The sequence below is a fragment of the Palaemon carinicauda genome, chromosome 31 (genome assembly GCF_036898095.1).
Source record: "Palaemon carinicauda isolate YSFRI2023 chromosome 31, ASM3689809v2, whole genome shotgun sequence".
In the NCBI taxonomy this organism is placed as follows: Eukaryota; Metazoa; Arthropoda; class Malacostraca; order Decapoda; family Palaemonidae; genus Palaemon; species Palaemon carinicauda.
This window is the reverse complement of record NC_090755.1, coordinates 64,588,530-64,615,090: the sequence shown is the minus strand read 5'-3', so window position 1 is coordinate 64,615,090 and position 26,561 is coordinate 64,588,530. Positions and strand designations below refer to the sequence as shown.

The window sequence follows — 26,561 nt, the reverse complement described above, 5'->3', positions numbered from 1 at the left end:
TCCTAATTGGGCAGTTGAATTGGTGGAAATTCAAAAGTTCAACCTTACAGCGAATGTTATATGTTGAATAGGCTAACATAAGTCTCTCATCGTAATACCACAAGAATCTAGAGGACTGCAAAAAAAAAACCCTATTCTGATAAAGGCCGATTCACACGACCCGTTTTCTTTCCGACAGGCTGGGTGGTGGCTAACCGCCGTCGAAATGTTTTACATTCACATGAGGCGTTCTGTATCCGTTTACCAGCGCGCGGTTTTTATTGTTTACTTAGACTCTGTCACGTTAGGACCGAGTAAATTACGATAATTTTGACACTACAGTATAAGATGTTGGTTGATAACTGTGTTGATAAAATAAGTTATGCAACTTCATAATGCTTTATGCACCATGCCAAGAATATTAAAATTGCGATAAACTCGCCTGTTTTATTTAATGCCTCTCCAGTCATTTTCCATATCTTTTATTTATGTAAATTATTTCTATACATCTTGTTTGCCATGTCAAACATCTCCTCATACCCTTGATAAAGTTCAATTAACCTCTAATACATGGTGTCAACAACAAACTAATAATTTCTATGACTATACTATGAGGAAAAGTCTGGGTTGTATGCCACGAAACGAACGGGTACGATACAGGTCCTCGTTTACACAAAACATCATCCACCCATTGGTTGGGACGGGTGGCTAACGTCCGTCAAACCGGACGAGGTTTCTTGGAAAGAAAGCCGGGCCAACTCGGACGGCTGACGTCCGAGGGCCGCCGTCAGCCTAACGGGTCGTGTGAACAGTTGCATTTGAATACACGCAAGAAAGCTAGACGCCGGTTAACCGACGGCCAGCCTGTCGGAAAGAAAACGGGTCGTGTGAATCGGCCTTAATATGGTGGACAGTCTTCCTGTGGTTACATGCAATACAATACATATGGGTGTGCATGCATCATCCTAGAAACCGGTTGTCCAAGAAGATTGGTGCAACCTCATTGGACACTCCGACAACAGAGGTGAAATAGACCAACCACAGTTATCCTGCTGCTTGTAGAAAATAAACTTTTTTATCACCCAGCCAATCATGCTGAACAATGAAAAGGTATATAGGTCCAGATTCAACCAATCTTGTAAAAGGGGGGAATTCGGAACTGGAAATGTTGCAAACACGTCTACTCCTGGAAGTTCCCACCAATTCCAAATTTCTATAAAATGATGACTGTAGAGACCATTCATTTGGAAGACCTTTTTTCCTGCTTAAATGATCTGCTTAGAGGTTCAATTTTCCTGGAATAAACCAAGGGAGGGGGGAATTTTCCTCAGAATTTTTTCTAATCGGTACAGGGATTCCAACCTTGGCTTCCTGTTCCTGGATGTAAGATAATGTGGGGTATTGTATGAAAACATCACTAAGCACTTTCCTGTTATGAGCGGTTCATCACCCTGAAGGACCTTGAATAAAACTACAGGTTTCAGGCAATTAATACGATAGAGTCGATTGTTGCGCTGTCCCTTTCCAACACAAATGGATAACATCTGGCATTGCACCCCATCCTTCCTGTGAAACATCTGAGAACAGAGAAGTCTGAAATCATCATTGTCAATTAAAGTCCTGGGATAAATGATGGTGATCCTCCCACCAAATTGGCATTTGACGTTCTTCATCACTGAAACATTGTCTGAATCTAATGCCGTATTCTGTTCCAATTCTGATTGAGATGATTTTCAAAAGATCTAATCTTTAAGTATCCCATCAAAACTGATTTCCCTAAAGAAATCCTTGTCCCTAGAAGTATCATCCACATCTGGTGACAAAAATTTCATCCTTTTGAGCTTTATTAGGAATAGAAGAAAGACCCAAAAGGGAACTATTGCGATTACCATACCCAAACGTAAAATAACCAGAGTTGGATTCATTAAAGAATTTTCCAAATCGACTAGGATCCCTAACCATACCAGTAATGTGTGTACCCACACTTGTTGAAACCTGAATCCTTTCCAACAAAGCATTCAAAAATAGCAAATCAAATATAGTTCTTATCCATTTAGAAATTGGTCTTTTAGACCAAAACACAGGCATTTGAGTTGGCCAACCTTTGAACAAAACTATACTAGTTAAGAGCTGTTGCTCAGTTTATGCTTCCATTGAAAAGGTATACATTTTGGTGTAAACATAACAGTTCCTTCTTTACTTAAACCAGAGGCTGTCACTCAATGTATAAATGTAAAGGCAACCCTCTTTGCAGATGCAAGGAGAACATGTTCTTCCTCATTCCTGTTATTCTAAGGGTAAACTACCTAATTTAGCTTTACAGGCCCTTGAATTTAAAGCACTTTTAATGGACCTTGATGCTTACGGAGGTATAGACCCAAATGGTATACAGTATCTCCTTTGATTTTTATAAAGACCGTTAATCACTTAGCTCCTAAGTTGCATGATATTTTCTGTAAGTTAGCAAGAAGGGGTTCTTTTTTGCACTTGTTGAAAATTAGTAATGTTACTCCATTAGGTATATGTGTTTGATGTAGCTCTAGCCCTATTCATTATTGACCAATTTCTATAAATTCCATAATATTCGAAGATTTTGAACATCTGGCAAAACGACTAAATAAGTATGCTGAAGATAACTTGTTCCTTAGTTTGTAATTTGCAAAGGACCTAGAGCATATTGATACCCTTCTTACAATTTAGATTGCTATACAGAAATCACTTGATTGTAGTCAGTTAGCTCATATGGTTGGCATTGATTTTAGGGTTGCATTTGACCATGATAATCAAAAGGTCCTTGTTTTAAAACAAACAGTTGGGAGTAGGCGAGTCTTTTCTTAGCATCATTACTGAATTCCTCAGTAATGCATTGTAAAGATTAGTTGTTAATGGGCAACATGGTGACTAAAGATCTGCAATATCTGGTGTTCTTCAAGGTAGCGTTCTTAGCTCAATGCTCTTCATACTATATAGTATACACATATGTGGTTTGGCCTTATCAGTATCAATGACCTTTGATGTCACGATGCCAGAAAACCCAAAATATGTTATTTTCATTAGTAAAATAAATTTTTGAATATACTTACCCGATGATCATGTAGCTGTCAACTCTGTTGCCCGACAGAAATCTACGGTCGGGATACGCCAGCGATCGCTATACAGGTGGGGGTGTACACAACAGCGCCATCTGTGAGCAGGTACTCAAGTGCTTCTTGTAAACAAGAACTCAATTTTCTCCTCGGTCCACTGGTTCTCTATGGGGAGGAAGGGTGGGTCCTTAAATTCATGATCATCGGGTAAGTATATTCAAAAATTTATTTTACTAATGAAAATAACATTTTTCAATATTAATCTTACCCGATGATCATGTAGCTGATTCACACCCAGGGTGGTGGGTGGAGACCAGCATACATGTCAACAAAGAAGCTAAGTATCCCGTATTTCATTTATTAGTTATTCAAAAATAACATAAAATAAATAGGTACCTGGTAAGGAAGACGACTTGAACCATTACTCTGCCTTTATTAAGTACATCTTCCTTACTGAGCGTAGCGGTCCTCTTAGGACGCTAAACGACTCTTAGGTGCTGAAGTATAAAGGGCTGCAACCCATACTAAAGGACCTCATCATAACCTCTAACCTCGGCGCTTCTCAAGAAAGAATTGACCACCCGCCAAATCAACAAGGATGTGGAAGGCTTCTTAGCCGACCGTACAACCCATAAAAAGTATTCAAAAGAAAGGTTAAAAAGGTTATGGGATTATGGGAATGTAGTGGCTGAGCCCCCACCTACTACTGCATTCGTTGCTACGAATGGTCCCAGGGTGTAGCAGTTCTCGTAAAGAGACTGGACATCTTTGAGATAGAATGATGCGAACACTGACTTGCTTCACCAATAGGTTGCATCCATAACACTCTGCAGAGAACGGTTCTGTTTGAAGGCCACTGAAGTAGCCACAGCTCTCACTTCATGTATCCTTACCTTCAGCAAAGCAAGGTCTTCTTCCTTCAGATGAGAATGTGCTTCCCTAATCAGAAGCCTGATTTAGTAAGAAACTGAGTTCTTAGACATTGGAAGAAAAGGCTTCTTGATAGCACACCATAAGGCTTCTGATTGTCCTCGTAAAGGTTATGACCTTTTTAGATAGTACCTAAGAGCTCTAACTGGGCAAAGTACTCTCTCCAGTTCGTTCCCCACCAAGTTGGACAGGCTTGGGATCTCGAACGACTTAGGCCAAGGACGTGAAGGAAGCTCGTTTTAGCAAAAAACCTAGCTGCAAGGAACATGTAGCCGTTTCAGATGTGAAAACTATGTTCCTGCTGAAGGCGTGGATCTCACTTACTCTTTTAGCTGTTGTCAAGCACACGAGGAAAAGAGTTTTTAATGTGAGGTCCTTAAAAGAGGCTGATTGGAGAGGTTCAAATCTTGATGACATAAGGAACCTTAGGACCACGTCTAGATTCCAGCCTGGAGTGGACAAACGACGTTCCTTTGAGGTCTCAAAAGACCTAAGGAGGTCCTGTAGATCTTTGTTGGTGGAAAGATCCAAGCCTCTGTGGCGGAAAACCGCTGCCAACATACTTCTGGAACCCTTGATCGTAGGAGCTGAAAGGGATCTTACGTTCCTTAGATGTAACAGGAAGTCAGCAATCTGGGTTACAGTGGTACTGGTTGAGGAAACTGCATTGGCCTTGTACCAGCTTCGGAAGACTTCCCATTTAGACTGATAGACTCTGAGAGTGGATGTCCTCCTTGCTCTGGCAATCGCTCTGGGTGCCTCCTTCGAAAAGCCTCTAGCTCTTGAGAGTCTTTCGATAGTCTGAAGGCAGTCAGACGAAGAGCGTGGAGGTTTGGGTGTACCTTCTTTACGTGAGGTTGACGTAGAAGGTCCACTCCTAGAGGAAGAGTCCTGGGAATGTCGACCAGCCATTGCAGTACCTCTATGAACCATTCTCTCGCGGGCCAGAGGGGAGCAACCAACGTCAGCCGTGTCCCTTTGTGAGAGGCGAACTTCTGAAGTACCCTGTTGACAATCTTGAACGGCGGGAATGCATACAGGTCGAGATGGGACCAATCCAGCAGAAAAGCATCCACGTGAACTGCTGCTGGGTCTGGAATCGGAGAACAATACAACGGGAGCCTCTAGGTTATCGAGGTAGCGAACAGATCTATGGTTGGCTGACCCCACAGGGCCCAAAGTCTGCTGCAAACATTCTTGTGAAGGGTCCACTCTGTGGGGATGACCTGACCCTTCCGGCTGAGGCGATCTGCCATGACATTCATATCGCCCTGAATGAACCTCGTTACCAGCGTGAGCTTTCGATCTTTTGACCAGATGAGGAGGTCCCTTGCGATCTAGAACAACTTCCTCGAATGAGTCCCTCCCTGCTTGGAGATGTAAGCCAAGGCTGTGGTGTTGTCGGAGTCCACCTCCACCACCTTGTTAAGCTGGAGGGACTTGAAGTTTATCAAGGCCAGATGAACCGCCAACAGCTCCTTGCAATTGATGTGAAGTGTCCTTTGCTCCTCATTCCATGTTCCCGAGCATTCCTGTCCGTCCAAAGTCGCACCCCAGCCCGTGTCTGATGCGTCCGAGAAGAGACGGCGGTCGGGTTTCTGAACAGCCAAAGGTAGACCTTCCTTGAGAAGAAAGCTGTTCTTTCACCACGTTAGAGTAGACCTCATCTCTTCAGAAACAGGAACTGAGACCGTCTCTAGCGTCATGTCCTTTATCCAGTGAGCAGCTAGATGATACTGAAGGGGGCGGAGGTGGAGTCTCCCTAACTCGATGAACAGGGCCAGCGATGAAAGTGTCCCTGTTAGACTCATCCACTACCTGACTGAGCATCGGTTCCTTCTCAGCATGCTCTGGATGCATTCTAGGGCTTGGTAGATCCTTGGGGCCGACGGAAAAGCCCGAAAAGCTCGACTCTGAAGCTCCATACCCAGGTAGACAATGGTCTGGGATGGGACGAGCTGGGACTCCTCTAAATTGACCAGGAGGCCCAGTTCCTTGGTCAGATCCATAGTCCATCTGAGATTCTCCAGACAGCAACGACTTGTGGGAGCTCTTAAAAGCCAGTCGTCTGACGGAGCCGGACACAAGATCATGGTACTGCTGCACAGTCTGTGAACTGTCAACCATGGGGAAGCGAGGAAGTACAGCGACAACCCGAAACTGTCAAGACTGTCTGGGTAGTACAGACAACTCCTTATCGGGTTGCTGAGGTTGCCGCACTGCGTCACAACAAGTCACCTCTGCTGGTTGTTGAACGTCTTCCCAGTGACACACTGACTCCGTAAACAAAAATCCTCTAACAAGGACTAAGCTTGGACTGCATGTCTTGCAACAAAGCTCAAGGTCTATGGGAGCAGGTGTGGCAACAGACGGGGTTAGCGACTGAAGAGGAACCATTACCCTCCCTGGAAGCATGTTATGCTTAAATAAAAGTCCATAGGAGGCTAAGCAGCTTAAGGCTCCTCTCCAAATGACAGAGTCCTCAAGGGGATATCAGAAGGAGGGAGAATAGCACTTTCTCATCTACAGGAACCATATCCGAGAAAAGCTAAGTTCTCTCAGTGAGGGTTTCACTGGTGCAAAAGCAGCAGACCAGAAGGCAACGTTATGAAACTGCTCGACAGTCTTGTGAGTTGGCAACAACCAAAGATGTGTGATTGAGGAGCATGCGGTAAGGTATGCAGAGCATGCTGTAAGGTATGCAGAGCATGCTGTATGTAGAGCATGCTGTAAGGTATGCAGAGCATGCTGCATGGCATGCGGCTTATGCTGCATGGGATGAGGCTCATGCTGCATGGGATGAGGCTCATGCTGCATGGGATGAGGCTCATGCTGCATGGTATGAGGCTCATGCTGCATGGGATGAGGCTCATGCTGCATGGGATGAGGCTCATGCCGCATGGGTTGAGGAGGATGCCGCATAGCATGAGGCTCCTGCCTCATGGGTTGAGGAGGTTGCCGCATAGCATGAGGCTCCTGCCTCATGGGTTGAGGAGGATGCCGCATAGCATGAGGCTCCTGCCTCATGGGTTGAGGAGGTTGTCGCATAGCATGAGGCTCCTGCCTCATGGGTAGAGGAGGTTGCCGCATAGCATGAGGCTCCTGCCTCATGGGTTGAGGAGGATGTCGCATAGCATGAGGCTCCTGCCTCATGGGTTGAGGAGGATGCCGCATAGCATGAGGCTCCTGCCTCATGGGTTGAGGAGGTTGCCGCATAGCATGAGGCTCCTGCCTCATGGGTTGAGGAGGATGCCGCATAGCATGAGGCTCCTGCCTCATGGGTTGAGGAGGTTGCCGCATAGTGCTGGAACCCGGCAACTCCCGATGCGGCAGCTCACGCATGAAAGCAGGAGGCGCAGCAAGAACATGCGTCTGGCAGGGTGGACTGCGCATCGGAGGTGGAGCTCTCACAGGTGGAGGGTGGGAGCAGGCAGCCGCAGTATCTGCTGAGCGCACAACCTCGGCGGGTTGTAGGTTAACAGGCTGCATTGTCAACCTTCCAGCATGATACTCCTGTATGAAGGAGCAAGCTGAGACTGTATAGTCTGCAGCATGAACCACTAGGGTCTATGAAAGACAACAACAAACGGAGCTACTGTCCGTTGTGACTGAGGGTCTAAAACAGCTGGTGCGGCAACAGACGGAGTTACTGCCTGTTGCGGTACCACCTTGCCTCTCTGGGAGGTGTGCAGTTGTCGTACTGCAGCAAGTCCGAACTGACCCAGTGGCTACACCTAGGCCGTTGGACTTGCGCGGAAGGGACCGACTTGCACTTAAAAGCTGCAAGATTTGGTCCATGGTTTCTGCGAGAAACCTCTTCCGCAGACGAGGAATAAATGGGCTCTCTCGTCTTTGTGTGGGTGGGGTGATCACGTCGGCAACGTGTGTAGATACACCCGAAACCACGGAGGGAAACGTCTGTTCGTCGATCAAGGCCTGTGGAACCCATAAGTCCTTCGACATTACTTCTCCTCTGGGCTTGGGAGCTTGTAAGAGGTCCCAGACTAGGCGAACAACTGGCACGAACAGACGAACCCTCGAACGCAACACTGTAACACTTTGCGCTTATCACTTTATCACTTTTGATTTTCTGTTTGCACTTATTTCACTGAACTCGAAACTTTAAGTGGTTTGTACCTGAAACACGCAATCCTATCCTTCATTAAAAGTTAGTAATTGCGAAAACAGTATTACAATGTAACAGAAAAACATAATGAAAGATAAAGAATTCAGTGGCTGGAAAAGACTAAACACTAGATCAAATAAACTACGTTTAAAATCTCTCACCGCATAAAGCCTGGGAACAAGAATAAAACTCTAGAAACGTTTTACCTTCTTCCCCTAAAGAGACTAGGGAGAAGAGCAAAAACGATAACAACGTTACCCGCTTGAACGAAACGTTTATCCTCCTCTCTCTCCCTCCGTCTCTATCTCTCTCTCTCTCTCTCTCTCGACTTAGAACCTGAGAGATGAGCCCAATTATATATATCGTTAAAACATATTATTTGTTAAAGGAAAAAAAAAACTGAAAGGTTTCCCAAATAAAAAGTTCCTTTATTAGAATTAAAACCATTTAAGCTAAGAAAGAATGAACAAAACGCTAGAATCGGTTTACTCTTACTGCAACGTGAAACCGTGAATACTCTCTCTCTATCGTAACGATAGAGCGCAAGTTGAACGTTCTGAACGTCAACAACTGCGGAGACAAAACAAAACGTTAGTTCAACTTTGAAAACAGTACGAGACTATCAAAGAAATTCTTTCAAAAACATTAAAATTAAAATAGCATAAAATCTTAACAGGAAAACGATATGACGGGCTCAATGTTAATTAACTTCGGTTCCAAGTAATGACCGCCTACTATTAGGAAAGGTCGCATATAAACAAACATAAAAATTAATTTTTATAAGTTTATAATAAAAGGAAGTTAATCGAAGAGGCCTATAAAAGGCAGAGAGATATAATCTATAACTTTGTTAAGCAAAATTAAGAAAGAGAGTCTATACTCTCTTCGACACCAACACTTCCGTCTAAGGGAAGGGTCGGCCATTTAAAAGTGAAAGAGAGTTCATACTCTCTTCGTCACCATAATTAAATCAAATTAATTCCAAAAGCTTGCTAAGCTAATGATAAAGCTTCCTGAATAGCGAAGGCTAAACTCTAGAGCAAATACATCACCAAATCGTGAACAATAACTCCAGAATCAACAGCGTATCCAAGTAGGTCTAGCCGGTGGCACGACAGAGGAAAAATTGAGTTCTTGTTTACAAGAAGCACTTGAGTACCTGCTCACAGATGGCGCTGTTGTGTACACCCCCACCTGTATAGCGATCGCTGGCGTATCCCGACCGTAGATTTCTGTCGGGCAACAGAGTTGACAGCTACATGATCATCGGGTAAGATTAATATTGAAAAAAATTAATTTAGGAAAAAAGTTTGTTGCATACAGATTATGCCTCTCTCCACAAATTCTCCATCCTAAAAGTAGAAATCTACCTAAAATTGGAGTATGGTGAACCCTAACAAAATTCAAAGTATGATCGTTAAGTAGGTCGAGATCAGTGGCTCCTCAACATCCACAATGTTTCTTTATCTATATAAAACTACTTCATAATTTTAGGCGTGATTCTGAATTGCAAATTTACTTATGAGGAACACATTCAGTCTGTTTCTTCTTTTATTGCACAAAATAAATTGGCTAATTGATTATCTTAAGATTTTTGGTGGCCAATCTAATGCAAAGAAATATAATAAAGTAGTTCTTTCTTTTTGCCTTGTTTTAAGTATTGTTGTCTGGTCTACAGCTTCTTACTCTTCTCTTAATTTGTTGGACTAACACTTGCGGTGCAGTTAATTTTTTAATACCTGACCTGGGTTTTAATCTCCGGTGCCGTCATTAACTTTGTTGTTTGTGCACAATTGTAGAATGATCTTCCTAATCAGTCTGTTGAATCGGTGGAACTTTAGAAGTTCAAACTTTCAGCAAATGATTTCATGTTGAACCGGCTGAGTTGGGACTTTCTTCATAGTTGATATACGACATATTTATAGTAATGTTGTTGCTGATCTTTAAATATTTCATATTCTTTACTCATTACTTTTTATATAGTTTATTTTAGTTAAATGGGCTATTTTTCCCTGATGCAGCCCTTGGGCTTATAACGTCCTGCTTTCTCAAATAAGATTGTATCTTAGCCAGTAATAATGATAAAAATAATGAAACTAGGGCATTTTCTCAAATTTAGATTCATAGAAAGGTGAAAGTTAGCATCTGTGAAGTTATTAAAACCTTTCAATATCCTGTCTTTTGCACCCCCAGAGCCATTGATGGGGGTTTTCAGCAAAACTATGTAAGCACTGTAAAATTGTTGAGGTTTGACACATCTAGGACTGATCCTCAACCCTATGAGCCTTTAGGTTTTTAAAAAAAAATCAGTTTGTAAAAACCTGGAGATGTGTACAAGAGCTATTTTATTGCATCTTTTTTCAGGAGTTTCACAATCTTTACTTCCAAAATGTGTGCATTTGATGAATAACACTAACATGGTATTGTACTGGTTCCTAAGACAAGGCAGGATGCGAGACAAAAAGATTCGATAACCTTCGTTAACTACAGACAGCCCCCACGTTTCAGAAAGATGGCTTTCCCAAAACTGATAAATGTAGGGAAATCCTCCTTCCCGAGTGATTTATATATTGGGCCATCATAGAATTTGCTTATAAGGTCTAAGAGTCCTGTTGATAAGTTATTTAAAATGTCTACTAAATTGGATTTCTGCTTGGTCTATCACTGTTGAGTAACTAATTTCTTGAAGGAAACAATTCCAGAAACACATATGGTACTGAAGTAAAGCGATAACAGGTATCCATAGAAAGTGACCACAAATCCTCACTTCATGTCCTGGTACTCGCTTCAGCAATCACCTTACCAATTCTGTTTACATCTAAACAAGGAACTAAAGTAGGGTAATAAATCAGTGTTTCTGTACACAAGATACTGCCCAGACTATAAAAGATCATACCTGTTTCCTAAACTTGATCACAAAACACACACAGGCTGTCATAGCCTCGGAAGCCCCATTTGAACTAGTTTTATCAAAACAAGTTAGATACTCCTAAATAATATCAAATCCTGATGGCTAGCAAAAAGAGTAGAAATAACGCCTACTATAGAATTTGCAATATTATTTCAAGACTACTTCCCTCTTTCATTACACACACACCATTTCCATAGTAAACGAGAGAGGAAATATGTTTGTAGTCCAGAACAAGAATAGGTAATTAATTTGACTTGAATGTCAGAATGCCTTTGTGGGCTAGAAGGTTATAACGATAAACATAACTTCAATTACCATCCTTTCTTTGCATTCTCGATGACTTAAAGATTCTACTAAAAAGGTTCTGAGAAAATTGAGGAGTACAAGTCGTCTTGGATGTAACCACTTCAGACAACTTAGAATATTAAGAAGCATTAGATCTTAACTTAACCAACTAATTTGGATGCCTATCAAAAAATAAATTTACTTAATGAATAAAAAAAAAGTTACCTCACCAGAACAGGGTCTTCCTGCTTTGTCTTTATCTTTCTGTTCTGAAGCATTTTCAAAGACATTACTTAGTGGTCATTCTGATAGTTTCCTTTGTACCAGTACCTTTACGCCATTCTTAGTCCAGGAACTCGTTTTAGCAGTCTAGGTACTAATCCCTAAATTTACAACACTAGAGCAAACTTGCAATATACTAGTGACCAATGTGCTATTTTATATGAATAAATGATGCAACAGACCAGTTTCCGCAAAAAAAATGTATTAGATTTATTTAATGCAGGCACATTTTCATTTAAAATTTCATATGTCACACCATTCATATATGAAATAACTGGTTGCTAATAAATGGTTACTTCAGTGACTGGAGGGATATTTCTGTGGGTCTTCTGCCTTGCTATCTAGTAGTCTAATAGAGCAAAATGGATTGTGGTAACAAATTAAAATTGCCCAAGGACAATTCCCTTAAACAATCTTTGTAATAATTAGTAACAAATCAAGAAGATATCAACCAAGTTGTTATGAAATCACTCAAAACTTAACACCAAAAAACTGGATACGGGACAGACAAAGATTCACAAAATAAAACATAAACAACACAGACATACAGCATACCAAAGTCATGGTTATTGCCATTAAGCACTAGATTGTCTCCTTATCGAATGCCTAAGACCTATTGGAAGGAAAGAAAACATGATTTTTGTTTTTGGAGTAAATGACAATATATAGGAGTTTCAAGAGAGAAGCAGTATGACATAATTCATGAAACTAACTGCAACATGGGCTAATATGAATCATACATACATACATATACCAAGGCACTTCCCCCAATTTTGGGGAGTAGCCGACATCAACAAATGAAACCAAACAAAAAAGGGGACCTCTACTCTCTACATTCCTCCCAGCCTAACCATAAAAATCAAATAAACTATGCATCACTTCTTTTTAAAAATGTTTTAATCAAAACCATGTATAACAATAATAAAAGGGATTTTGACGAAGGAAAAATCTATTTCTGGGAAGAGGCCTGTGACGCCCGGTGAAATGTCCTTCTTTGTACCTTTTCTAATATAAATCTTCCAAATATACTAGAGAAAGATAAAAGCATGGAATGCAGAGGTTACAACCCTCGCGCGAACACCTTGTAGGTGTCGTGTATTTAACAAAGGCATGCGAAAACCACTATTCACAGGCTGTCTTCCATTTAGATAATCCCTTCATCAATGGGGAGGGCCGTGACAGGCCCTAGAGAACACAGTTGGACTACCCCACCGACACCTACCATGCACACTCTCTAGGACTTCCTTCTGTTTTGGACTTGCCCGCAAGTTAAACGCTAAGTTGAGATTTTATCATAGTACAAACAAATGATGAATGTCCTAAAATATATCCCATAAACAAAATAAAGACTAGACATCAAGAGCTTGACCAATAAAAATTAATCTATTTTCAAATCTTAATATTTTAACGCCCACAGTTCAACAATATTTAATAAGTGTATGGTTACTTTAAATTTTAGAAACTCTCCAACAATAATTTACAATCTTAAATTTCCTTTTAATTCAATACAAGAGCTTTAAAGGGTTCAACTACTTTCAACTTCAATAGAAGTGTCATTGAAATTACACTTTCAACTTTTACGGCATACATTATTCTATTTCTATACTATATCCGAAACGCACAATGCTGTACTGTATTTTATTACTAAATATATTTTATAATAAATAAATTTTTTTCAGATATACCCACTTTAATTTTAAATGTAGTTTTTTCAACTTCTGTTCATAGCCCTATATTTCAATATTTCAAAAAGTATTTAATTAAAAAAGGTATCTTACAGTTCAAAAATTGTGCCATACTATCTAAAAATCCAGATGAAACCAAGATGAACTAGTGAGGTTTTAGTGTATTTCTAAAATAATAAAATGGATGCAGATGGTAATATTTCCTAAGCAGCAATTTGTTAATTTCAGTTTCAAGTCAAGATGAGCCAGCTAGTACGGACAAAGCATAAAACAAGGGTTTAGTATGAATGGTAGCTGCTCGAACCTTTTTGCTAAAAGCAAAGGTAATGAAATGTTTACTGCAAAGGGAATTTTTTTTCTTCATGAATACACGGTCAATATCAATATCCTCTAAAGAAAATATTAGGCTTTAACTCAATGAGACTTCTGTCAACACAACTCAACATTCAATAAAAACACACCTTGCCTTTCAAACCAAACATCATATATTTTGAAATTCAATATGCAAATAATTTCATGCCCTCAAAGCATCATCTTTTTATCAACTATGCTATGAAAAATCACTAAGAATAAGGATCATACCAACTTTTTCATCAAGTACATTATCATGGACTACAGTAACCCTACTTTATTTTTAGCATTTCCATAAAACCTTTAAGTATAATAAACACATTTCCTAATGATGATTGAGAAAATATGTTATTCTGAAAACTGCTTTTGAAAAGCTGCCATAAATCAAGCCTTCCGAATATCACTTATAGCAGTTAACAACAGGGTACGAGTAACATAGGCGTGACCGTGCCAAGAAGCCATACTTTAATGGTTGCAAGTCAGTCATTACAAATGCCTTCAATTGTTGTGGAGATAAAATAAATATAAAAATCCTCTGACATCCCTTGGCTCCAATTTAATATATTTAATTGTGAGATCACACACACTCAATACCAATTCTAAGTGTCTCAATGATATCTAAACATTCCTAATCGACATGAATTCTCTTGTTTTCAATGTTGGAGTTTGAATTTCTTTAGCACCCACTAAACAGTTTTCTGCCTGTTAATTACAGTCCCTCATTACATTTTTCACTTGACAGTACAGCACCTTAATAATATCCTATCACAAAGCAACTGAACAAGACTAATGGGTACATTTCCACACTTGTAAAATATCTCATGTAGTGCCTTTCTTACACGAGAAGTGAAACTGGAAGAGGGTAGATGAAGTTGGACAACAGAGTAAGAAGAGACCCCAGGGACCACAACATCTAAGAAGACAGCAGGACACCATTAGTACCAACCACCAACTAGGGGACATACATAGTAGAAGGTTATGGAATAAAGAAACTAGTGTTTTAACTATGATTCTTACACAAGCAAGTGCTTCCTGATGCCAATGCCAAATATACATATAAGGCAATGGTATGCCCCTTATGGGAGTTACTGCCTACAGCATGCCATGTAAGGTAGTCTAATAGAAGATTCTCACTGCTGAGAGTTGCTCCAGCCAACATTTCCTTTCTGTCTTTGGTCTTCCTGTGTTCCCTAATGTCTTTTCATTCTTAGCTGTTCAAATTCATTAACTTTACCTTGCTCTAAGCCCTAAATTCAAAAGGTATGAATCACTGGTCTTACTATAATAACTTACACTTATAATAATACACAGTATGCATATACTGCATTAAAAACTAATTGTTTACAAAAGTTTAATCAAAATACAGAAATTCAGAAGACACGAGTCAATTCAACAAAACATTTATGCATTGAAGAGATGTGTAAAACCATGCATAACAAAAAGAAAAAGCTTCTACAAGACAGCCAAGTGTGGTTAACAAAGCAAATAAAAGCAGTCAAAACTACTCGAAAAAGTATGACAAAATAAAACACAAAACACTATGTTTTAAGATTACCTCCTTTTCGACCATAAGTCTGTCCCTGCACAGATTGTTCTATGTTGAAAAAAAATCACACCAGTTACAAAAAATGTAAACCAAGAACCATGGATGAATAACAATATCAATGTAAGAATTCAAGCATGCAAAATAATGTTAAGTAATAGGACATAACTAGCTGAATAAATTAATCATTATTGGAGAAGCTACAAAGCATAAAAATTGCAAGGTCTTTAAGAACTGATTTCATATTTTTATGGGGGGGGGGGAGTGTGAGTAATGGGTGTTTGAATTAGACTAAGTTTGTACTGTATTTAAAAAAAAATGTTCAGTATAATGCTGTAACCTTGTCTATATCCTACCCAGTAAGATATAACAAACCAATCAGATACCAGCACATGTGTTACATTATAGATATCAAAAATATTTTCATATGCAGTACTGTATAACGCTATACTGTACAGTACATTAAACTCTGTAGGTACCGATATTGGATTTTAGTGTAAATATATAGTATCTCATACACCCTCTAGATATAGAACTTTAACATATAAAATATTAAAACCATTTTGTTCACTGCCGTGAACTCATGTCACAAGCAAGGAGAGGATCTAGAATAAAAAATATTTGAAATTTTTCTTAAAAATTATTTGCAGTTCAAAATGACCAAGAATGAATGGATTTCACTAGAGTAGTTAGATGGAATATTATTCTTTGATAATAAGGATAGACTTTGGCAGTACAACCCTTCAAATGTCAGGTAAACAAATAAATAAAGAGCTAACGGGACAAAAATATTAAAAGACCAATGGGAAATCTGGTCACACTTTGGAAAGCTAAAGTTTTCCCAGACCATGAAACAAATTAGTATACTGTACAGTAGTTAAAAACAAAATAGGGCACACTGATGAAACCTATATCTTTAGTTAGTACAGTAATATGTAAAAAAAAAATAAAAAATAAAATAAAATAAAATGATCAATAAACTCAAAAGTAATCACAAAGCAATTAAGGTTGTAGAGACACCTTTACTCAATTCCAAATACTGTACTACCATAGAATACAGCAAAATAATCTTCGTTACTGTACATCATAAGGCAGGCTACAATGACTTACACTAAAATTAAACAGACAAATAGACAATATGAAAATTTAGTACCATAAATTTCGTAAAATGTAGTTTCCATAATTCTGCTATGATATCAAAAAACAGGAAGAGAATTAAAGAGTAAGATAAGAAATACTGTATACATAATGAACGGAGAACTATTATTGAACAAATCCAGGAACAAAATGTAGGTTAAGGAATTTATGAAGTTATTTCATAATCTCTTTTCTAACTATAGTATGAATAAGCATAAAATATATCAAGAAAAAAAAAATATCAATGACTGGTGTATGGTACAGAACTGTATTCATGACTAAAATGATGAATGGCATTGGCACTATGCTATACAGTTACAAATTTAAAACTTAATTGAGACATTTCATAGCAGACTTTTGGAACTTGGAATAAGCAATAACAAAAGACATGAAAAATGCACTAAGAAAGATGAGCAATTTGTAACTCAACGACATCAGAAATTCGCTATATAACATGTTTGGCCAAAGGAATAATAAAAAGCAAGGACTGCTCTCAACACTTGTAAAAAAGCAACTTACAGTACTAAATTTCTCAATAAATGTACAACCATACAAATGAACGCCAGCAGTCTCATGCAAGAAAAGCTATGACAGCTCCCAAGAGATGATCTGCTGTACAAGTTCAATATAGAAAAAAAAAATCAGTCTGACTTCTTACTAAAATAATCAAAAGTATAAACACCAAGAAGACATTCCTGTCCACAGTAATAATTACCAGGAGGAAAACATACACCAGCCAACATCAAAATAAGGAAACATATATGATAAAATATGAGGAAATCAATTGAGAGGAATTAAGGGAAACCTATAATGGAACACGGAATCGAATAAAGCCCAGAAAGCGTATTACCGTCATGAAACAAGCCTCACAGTACATCAAGTTTCATTCATACATTAAATGGAAAATATTAGTGAAAGAATGTAGACCTGGAATTACAACCAGGTGGTGAGTTATGTTTTTACAGAACTTTAAAAGCCTAACCTATGTCCAAGTCTCAAGTATTGGTCTCACAAAAAAGAAAAAGAAATAAATAAAAAACATACATATGTTCTCTGATAAATATTACTATATTCTTTCTTTGTATCCCTTACACCTTTACCTTTTTATTTTATAAGACTGATATTCAAATTTAACTACTGTCTTTACTATAATAATCCTGCAAGTTATGACTGAAATGTACAGCAAGACAAATTATTGAAATACAATCACATCAAGACATTCTAATGGCAGTTTCAAATAGCAACAGACTTTCCAGTGGTCATTTACTTCATATATAGACTTCTAACTTAGCACCAAGGCAAACATGGTCACCACAAAAAACATTGGATTTTCCAAATAAAATATCTTGAATACATATTCTTAAGGTTAAAACCAAAATTGCTTTAATCAATCAATAATTTCAATACTGTAATACTGTTAATAACAATGTTAAAACTACATTACCATAAAATGAAAAGGAATATTAGGAAATAAATTCCCTCTTGCATATTTAGGAATTCCATAACAGTTAAAACAAAAAAATGAATGATAGTATTGTACACAGAAGGTCTTTGCCACTGCACTGTTTAACATGCAGAGAATTGGTTAATCTAAATCTCTTAAAAAGTAACTAAGTACTGTACAGTATACACAAATAATCATGACTATTACTGAAAAAAGTTAAAAAGGATTACCTTTCAACTGAAGTTTTTGTCGTAGTTTCTTGGCCTCAAGAGCTGCAGCTCGCGGAGTTGGAGTTGGTGCACGAGCAGCAGGCGATGGAGGTAAATCATCTTTTGAGGTACTTTTCAAGCTGTCTCTCGACTTATCTCTGGATCGCAAATTGTGATCTGTTAAACCATCATCTTTCCCATGGCTAGATCTCTCTCTCTCTGAACGAATTCTCTTGATTGGAGAGGTCTCAGTCTCACTTTCCGATCTTCGTTTCAGTCTTGGTCTCTCTTTGTCATTGACAGACTTTGCTACATCTTTCAAGGGTTCTATTTCTGTGTCATTTTCACTGCTCTGACTCTGCGAAGTATTTCTCTGACGCTTTTCCCTTAGCAAAGCCTTCTGTGCCACAGGCCGTGAATAAGATTTTCTATTTAACCTAGAAGGTCCACTTCTAGGGGTCGATGATTCCACATGATTGGGGTCATCAACTAAGTTACCTAACGGTGATTCGACTTCCTCGGAGAGTGACGTCGCAGTCTTTGGTTGCGGAGAACTCGGTTTCGCTGAGGGCGGAGATGTTTTAGCTTTATTATTCAGGGATGGAGAAACTTTATTATTTAGAGATAGTGCTTTACCTGAAGGCGAAACAACCTTTAACTGCGGAGAGAGTGACTTTTTCAATAAACCAACTTTGTTGTTTGGACTTTGCAACTTGTTGGCTGGAGAAAGAGACTTATTTAAAGGGGAATCAAGTTTACTTACAGGAGATAAAGGCTTATTAGTAATTGGAGAAGACTTATGCAAAGGAGACCCAGGCTTACTTTGAGGGGAAACAGGCTTACTCGGAGACCCTGGTTTACTTAATGGGGACCCTGGTTTACTCAGTGGTGAGCCTGGTTTACTAAGTGGTGAACCTGGTTTACTAAGTGGTGAACCTGGTTTACTAAGTGGTGAGCCAGGTTTACTCAGTGGTGAGCCTGGTTTACTTAGTGGTGAGCCTGGTTTACTTAGTGGTGAGCCCGGTTTACTCAGTGGTGACCCTGGTTTACTTAATGGTGACCCAGGTTTACTAAGAGGGGAACCAATCTTGCTTGATGGAGAGAGAGACTTAATTGACGGCGACTTACTTGACGGAGAGAGAGACTTATTTGTTGGAGACCCAACCTTACTGCTGGCTGGTGATAAAGACTTACTTGCTGGAGAGACAGGTTTGCTACAAGGAGAAGAAACCTTGTTGGATGGACAAGGCAATTTACTACTAGATGCATTTTTATTGGAAGGAGAGAGGACTTTATTGGCCTGGGAATCTGGTTTGGCACTTGGAGATCCAAGCGATTTCTGAGAATCTAACTGGTCTTCCTCTGAGACAATCTCTTGCTTTAATTCAACACCTGTGGACTCGCTGGTTTTCTTGTTCAGACTCAGTGAGACGCGTCTGTCTATACGATCAAGTCTTGATCTTAGCTGAAATAAAAAAAAAAAAAAATTAAGATTTCTGGTTAGGATAACTTCCGGACTACTAATAGAAACTTTAATTTTTTTCATTTTTTACAAATTCCAAAATTAAAGTAATGTACAGCACTTAGAACATCAAACTCGAAGCAGTAAGTAAAATACTATACAAAAATATATTCATTTTCAATCTAAAATAATAGAGGAGGAAAATGACTACATTCTACAGGATATTTTAGTAAACAAAATAGACTGGTTTACCAACTTATGGTGGTAAAATAATTCTTCACCCCCATTAAAAACCAAAATTTTCCTCATTACTGTATAATTAATATCTTCTTTAGTTTGTAATTCGATTTTATTAAAAGGCTACCCTGAATTGTCTTCTTTCTTGACAAGCCTGTTTAGCGAATACCATAACTTTTCCTTCCCTAAATCCTCTTGATGTCAAACCCAATCATTAGACTGCACAAATTAATCTTATTTTCCTTTACTGGAGAAAAAAAGAAAAAGAGAGCATTTACATAAGTTCCTTCACATTAATTGTTATTACAGTGATACCAATTAACAATTTTTGTTTGATGATGTGCAAAATATACAAACCATCCAATAATATAAAGTAATTTTTTTTTTGTTCTGTTCCAAGATCACATCTCATCTCACTCTTAGAAGAATTTATGTACTACCTGACCCCAAGGAGGTTTTATATAATGAAATTGTTTGGCCAATGTTTCAATTTTCTAAGGCTTCAAACCAGATCAATAACCAATTCAAACCTCACAAACTCCAGCAACAGAGCATCACTAGCAAAAGTGTCTCCATAGGCTAATCTAAATTGGTCTAAGCCTGGTACAGGCAAAAAAGCTAGGTAAGGGGGTTAACCTAAGTGCAGTACACATGAAATGCACAACAGATGGTCATATATCAATTTCATCTCTGGTCTTATGGCTAAAATCATCAACTGTTTCACAAATACCTTGTTGTATTTAGATTATCTTCGTATCATGACACTGAATTTACTTTCACAATTTGATTATTGAAAGAACTGACCTTACTTTTCAATTAAATTTGAAATTATTCAGGTCTTGAAAAGTGGTCCCATTAATCTTGAATTGGGCAACATTAAGCCCCTATACCTCAAAAGGTTGTATTTTGAATTGTAAAATTCATTAATGTTGTTGGTTTGGTTATTTTACTTTCATTGATGATATTGTTGTAATTATCATTTCTTGCCAAGTTACAACCCTAGTTGAAAAAGCTGTATGCTAAAAGCTCAGGGGCTCCAACAAGGAAAATAACCCAGTGAGGAAAGGAAACAAGGAAAAATAAAATATTTTAAGAATATTAAAATAAATATCTCCTATATAAAATATAAAAATTAACAAAGCAAGAGGAAGAGAAATAAGATAGAATAGCGTCACTGAGTGTACCCTCAAGCAAGATAACTCTACCCAAAGGCAGTGGAAGACCATGGTACAGAGGTTATGGCACTACCAAAGACTAGAGAACAATGGTTTGATTTGGAGTGTCCTCCTAGAAGAGCTGCTTACCATAGCTAAAGTTTCTTCTACCCTTACCAATAGGAAAGTAGCCACTGAACAATTACAGTGCAGTAACCCCTTAGGTGAAGAAGATTGTTTGGTAATCTGTGTGTGCATGAGGACAGAGGAGAATATATAAAGAACACGTCAGACTATTCAGTGTGTGTTGACAAGAACAGCTGTAATTTAATATGCATTCAAAATTGATTACAGTACAATATTATACAAATCTTTGACCCTTAATAGAAGAGACATCCTTAGGCAAAAGATGAGGGCCGTTTCCCACGACCTAACTCGCAGTGTTCACATTCATTCTCGTAAAAAACCGATGACTTTGAATCCGATTTTGAGCTCTTGTACTGTACCTCTTACCAGATAATGCACCAGCCCCATTAGGTTTTGGATTTTGGTACAGCAATGCTCTTCTCATGATACTGTACAGAGGAATCAAAGTCTCAAAAGACTCTGCCCGATCAATAGTTCTGGGCATCGATGACCTCTTCCTCCTCTTTGGAGCAGTATGAGTACAAAGAAGAAATAGGCTACAGGTGAACTAGTTACCTAGTGATTCGAAGGTAACCATGACCTTTAGATCAAGTGTAAGTTCCAATCATATAATACACGATTGTAAGATTCCCAAACAGGGCTGGTGATCGTATGGTTCCTGATCTCGGTACCTCACCTCTATTGGAATGTATGACAGGTTCAGACTCCATATAGACATGGTGAGTTCTGCCAAAGAGGATGTATCAACTCCTTTCAGCCTAAGACCTGGCTGATGGCTGAGCAATAGTTTCGCCACTGATACCAAGTGTAACTTTTCTCTTCAGAGGTGAGAAAAATTTGGCTATACCTGGAATAGAGGCTCCAAGATGAGACACACCTCTTACAACTCCAACCACAAACAAGCAAACAGGTGACAAAAGCCACACCTCCACTGTTAGCAAAGTCTACAGGATACACCTGCAAGTCACAACGGTGACTACGGTTGGAGGGCGCATGCTCTAGCTCTCGAAGCCGTAAGGTTTCCTCTCGAGGAGGATTCTCCGTTACGCTCAATCCTAGACTTACGTGCTGTAGGAGTACATCTTGGATTCTGTTGGGAGCGTTTAGCAGAGGCGCATCTATGAGGGGCGTGTGGGGTAACCCAACTGTTCCATAGCACTAACAGAAATGAGCACATACCAATGAGGCGTGCTGTAGTTAGTGTACGCATAACCACACAGGCTCTGGAGAGGAGAGGTTGTCTAGTGGAGACAAGAAAGTTAACGCACGCAAGCGCTCAGGAGTCAATGCACGGCAATCCATCTTTTCCAACACATAACAGACAGAGCTACAAGTGCTACTCTGGATAGTCAACGTGTTCAGGTGTGCGAGTGTAGTCATGTCTGCAAGTGTGTCAAGATATGTTATGTTGCTTACTAACACAGTGATCTTTGTGTCAATTAGTGACCACAATTGTAAGGCATGTCTGGGTAGCGCGCACGTGGCAACTCGCTTTTTCCCAACCTCTAACAAGTTGAGCACGCACCAGCGAAGCAGTGGAGGGGGGTGGGGGTGGGGTGGAGGCCCTCAGGAAAAGCATGGACAGGCTAGTAGGTTCATATGGGCACTCATATGTGTGCACGAATGCTGAGAAACATGTTGCTTGCCAACATCGAGATCCATCTAAAAAACAGGCAATGCACGCAAGAGACATGTTAACACTAAGCAGATCTCCTTCCGATTCAAAATTTCAGTTTCTATTTTCATTCACTTGTTAGTTACGCCACAAAAGTTCAATATAAATTGGCTGACACATTTGGTTAGGCTACAAAATGTAAATATAAATTGCCTGACAAATGACATCATTGCTCACCATATAAAGGTTTGCAAATCATGATCCTCACTGAACTTGTCAAGGCCAGTATCATCAGAGGGTTAGAATCATTAAGATCTTTGTCCAAGTGAAGATTAGCACTTACTGTATACAGAAACTACCTGGCCATGCACAAAGGATGTTATCCCCACGATATTGCGCAAATAACAAACAATAGAAATAATTAAAATCCTGTGTGTAGTCTACCATGCACATATGCAATTATGGGCGAACACAATATTGGGCATATACAGTATATAGCCAATGAAACTTATTTTATGAATTGTGGCCGAACTTCCTACAAAAGCTTTCAAAACCTTGCAATATTCCTCTTATAACATACTTAATGATGGTTATTACATGATACTTTAATTCTCAATGAAAATAGAATTCGCAACAGGAAATGGATGAAGGCTGGCTATCTTGGCCTTCTCTGTATGACTGATGGGAAACTCGGACATAACTTTCATAAGACCAACTAAAATGTGTACATTATTTCCTTTTCTAAATCCATTATTTATTTCTGGGAAACTGATTGCAGGCTACCGAGCATGCATTGTTTGCATTCACTTTTGGTAGATTTTTGTTTTTAGTATGCTGTAGCCCTTTGCTTGCTTTCGTGAACCACTCAAGTGCTTCTTAATATTTATGCTCGTTTCCGAATTTTTATAACAATTTTATTCTCTCCACTTCACTTCACAGACAGAAGGCATCTCCCATATGAGGAATTCAATGTATTTCGAAATTTGATGTAAAGTAATCTAATTGACAATTAATTTTGTTGAAAACAATCAGAAAATAAAAAATATAGGCAAAATAATGGCCTATATGACTGATGTGTGGAGCTCATCTACGTACAGCTTATCAGAAGAGGAGAAATGACATTCATTTGCGAGCAAAGTGATCCCCATGGCGGAGAAAATTCCATCCAAGGTATCCGATATGAAGTACTTGTTTACTTACTAGTTTTGGGTTTAAATCCAACCCTCCACTGAAGTCGAGTAAACTACTTCTCGGGCGGGTCCATATTAATCATCTAACGAAACATTTTCATTATAACTTATACAATTCTTTGATTGTAGCATCTTCAAAATCATATGATCTTGTGGAAAGTAATGTCTTTAGTTTCTTCTTAAATTCAATTTCTCCCTTTAGGTCCTTCATTTCAGTTGGCAGTTTATTATAATGTCTAAGCACACAGTAGCTAAAAGCCCTTTCACAAAATTTACTATTTGTTCTTGGTTCAGATAGCCTATTATACTTTAATTTCACGCCACTCACATAAACCCTGTATTTCCGTTCAATGGTGTAACTGCAATTCGCTCGTTTAAGGGGTTTTCCCAACCAAAACTCAAATTTCCCCAATATAAAAACTAAAACAGGTGGTTTGTCCCAAAATTCATGGTCATAAATGTATAAAACATTAATCAAATGGTAACAATAATATATGGATCATGTATTTGGCTAGAATAAAAAGTATAAATTCAATCTAACCCTGAAATATCTACTTTGGAATATCTAAATAACAGCTCGATTGCTCTTCCTTCCAGCTTTCTTGACCTGCATGTTTGTATTGTAAACAAAATTAAGCTAAGGTGTGGCAACTATGAAAATCTAAAGGGTCATTAATATTAACTAAGTCAATTACACTTCAACTTAAAAATTAACAATCTAATGAAAATTTCAATTTGTTTCAGGCCTATTAAAATATAACATATATCTTGCATGAACCCATAGTTGAAGTCGGGAACTCTTAAATGGCTAAATAATAACCTTAAAACAAGTGACAACACGTTAAATTACAAATAGGTTAAATCATGTATCCCCCCATTATAACCTGATTCAGTTAAAACAATATGCCACGGCTGAATTCCTCAAAAAACGTGAAAAACTCCACGAGTAACGTCTTGCACCATTACGATCAGCTGATGCCATGTTCTCCCGCCATTCACCGTAACCAAAACAGTCAGTTTGAAAACTATAGTCTAGGTCAGAAATTTTTCTCTTGTATGGGAAAATTCATGGATGATTAATGTGAAACGCTGTTAATTTACATTATTCTTTATAACTACTATACTCAATAATTCACAGATGCTTTATATTTAAAACAAAAACATCAATTAATTACTCATTTGACTACTATTACTACGCTCTAGACATGACAACCTCTTCAGTGTTTATCTCGATCATTTCAACACAACTACAAAAGGCTTTCCTCAATAAACCACCGAACCTGAAACTTCAATAGGATACTATCACTATGGTTTCAGGCTATATACATAAATAAAATACGACAAACTGATGTTTTCCACATAAGTGCCGGGTGATGGCTGCCACTGGACGAGTGGAGCCATTTAAATTCAAAACAACCAACATACAAGACTTACGTGATCGTTCTCATCCCGTAGACTCTTGATAATCTTATCTTTGGCTACTAATTGCTCAGCTTGCTGTTGAATTAGATCCAAATGCAACAGGAGGAGGTCCTTGAGATGCTGCACCTCAATGTCTTTGCCGATGGAGGCTTTGGTTTCCGAGCAACCTAAGTACATGTGGTCGAATTCCACAGCCATGGCCGCTATCCTTGTTTCTGCCTTTTCATTCGTCGTCATAGAAGAAGTCACTTTGTCCAGAGACTGCTTTCGGTTCCTGTTGGCTGCTGTCACTCCGTCAGTCTTTTCGACAGGAATGACCGAAGCCTCTATTTCATCGTTTTCGCCGTTATATAGCGACAGTCTTCTTGGCATTTCTCGATTCTCAATCACCCACTTTTACGGCGCGCACTTGATTCTTTCATTATTCTAAAGGGCAGCTCGGCAATCGACGAGAAACTGTCAAATTGCACAAATAAACTTATATACGCATCACTTGGTCACTCAGTGCTCACAACGTCCCTCAACGGATCAGCTGCTCGCTTACGGAACGGTTCGAACACTGGAGGGTTTCACACTTCATTTGAACACGAAATTGAAACACTTCGTAATATAAATTTCACATTTTTAACTCGGAAAAATTCTTATTTTATCATATCTATAAATTATCTATCGTATACCCTTTCTCCTTTGAACAATATTTAGATGTATACACGAATAATATGTCACTTCGTTCAAAACTTACGGCGTTTCGAACCACCAATCGTTTTGGTTACGTTTTGCTCGAGACCTCTAGTAAATCCCTGCTGTTAGACCATGTTGGATGCGCGTCCTTGTAAATTGACGGCTATTTATTTTAACGGACTGGCAGCACAGGTAACATTATCCTCTGTTCAAACTTTCATTGAATTAAAAGAGATACGATACATTATACTGATGGTTGTCGCTTGAAAACGAATTCATCATGGCGTGTTTAGTTGATATAAAAATTAAAAACAAATGACGTCATCGTATTAGTTTTGCTCTGATTGGCTGATACATGCGTCACCTCAACCGCGTCAATTCAATTTGTTATATACATCTGTCACTATTAGTAGAATGAGACGCGTTAATTTATCTGATACAATTTAAGGCAACAACTTACACACACTTTTACCACTTGACGAAAAAAGAAGTCTTGCCAAATGGGTATTGGCGCATTTTACATTAAACGAACCGGAACCTTAGTGTTACCAACTCGTGGTCACACGTTTTCTTTTATTTTTGTCAGAAGGTGAATATTTAGGAATTCTCCGAATTAATTACTAGGTTTCCACACCCATTCACAATTACAATTTATTGAACTGAAAATTAGAAGGTCGTGGAAATT

The 26,561-nt window shown here is 38.7% G+C and overlaps 1 protein-coding gene across 2 annotated transcripts in view; it reads right to left on the bottom strand.

Moving 5' to 3' along the window:
• The window catches only part of LOC137624476 (male-specific lethal 1 homolog), a 56,258-nt gene extending 30,497 nt beyond the window's left edge, over positions 1-25,761 (bottom strand). Inside the window, exons 1-3 of one of the 2 annotated variants that reach the window (XM_068355248.1) lie at positions 25,208-25,761; positions 17,990-19,433; positions 15,191-15,229 (exon numbers count right to left, since the gene is read on the bottom strand). In XM_068355248.1, the coding sequence (XP_068211349.1) occupies positions 15,191-15,229; positions 17,990-19,433; positions 25,208-25,567 (1,843 nt within the window). In that variant the 5' untranslated portion in view covers positions 25,568-25,761. The remainder of the gene's footprint in view (positions 1-15,190; positions 15,230-17,989; positions 19,434-25,207) is intronic. The other variant, XM_068355249.1, reaches the window with a different exon arrangement.
• Between the last annotated feature and the right edge of the window lie 800 nt (positions 25,762-26,561).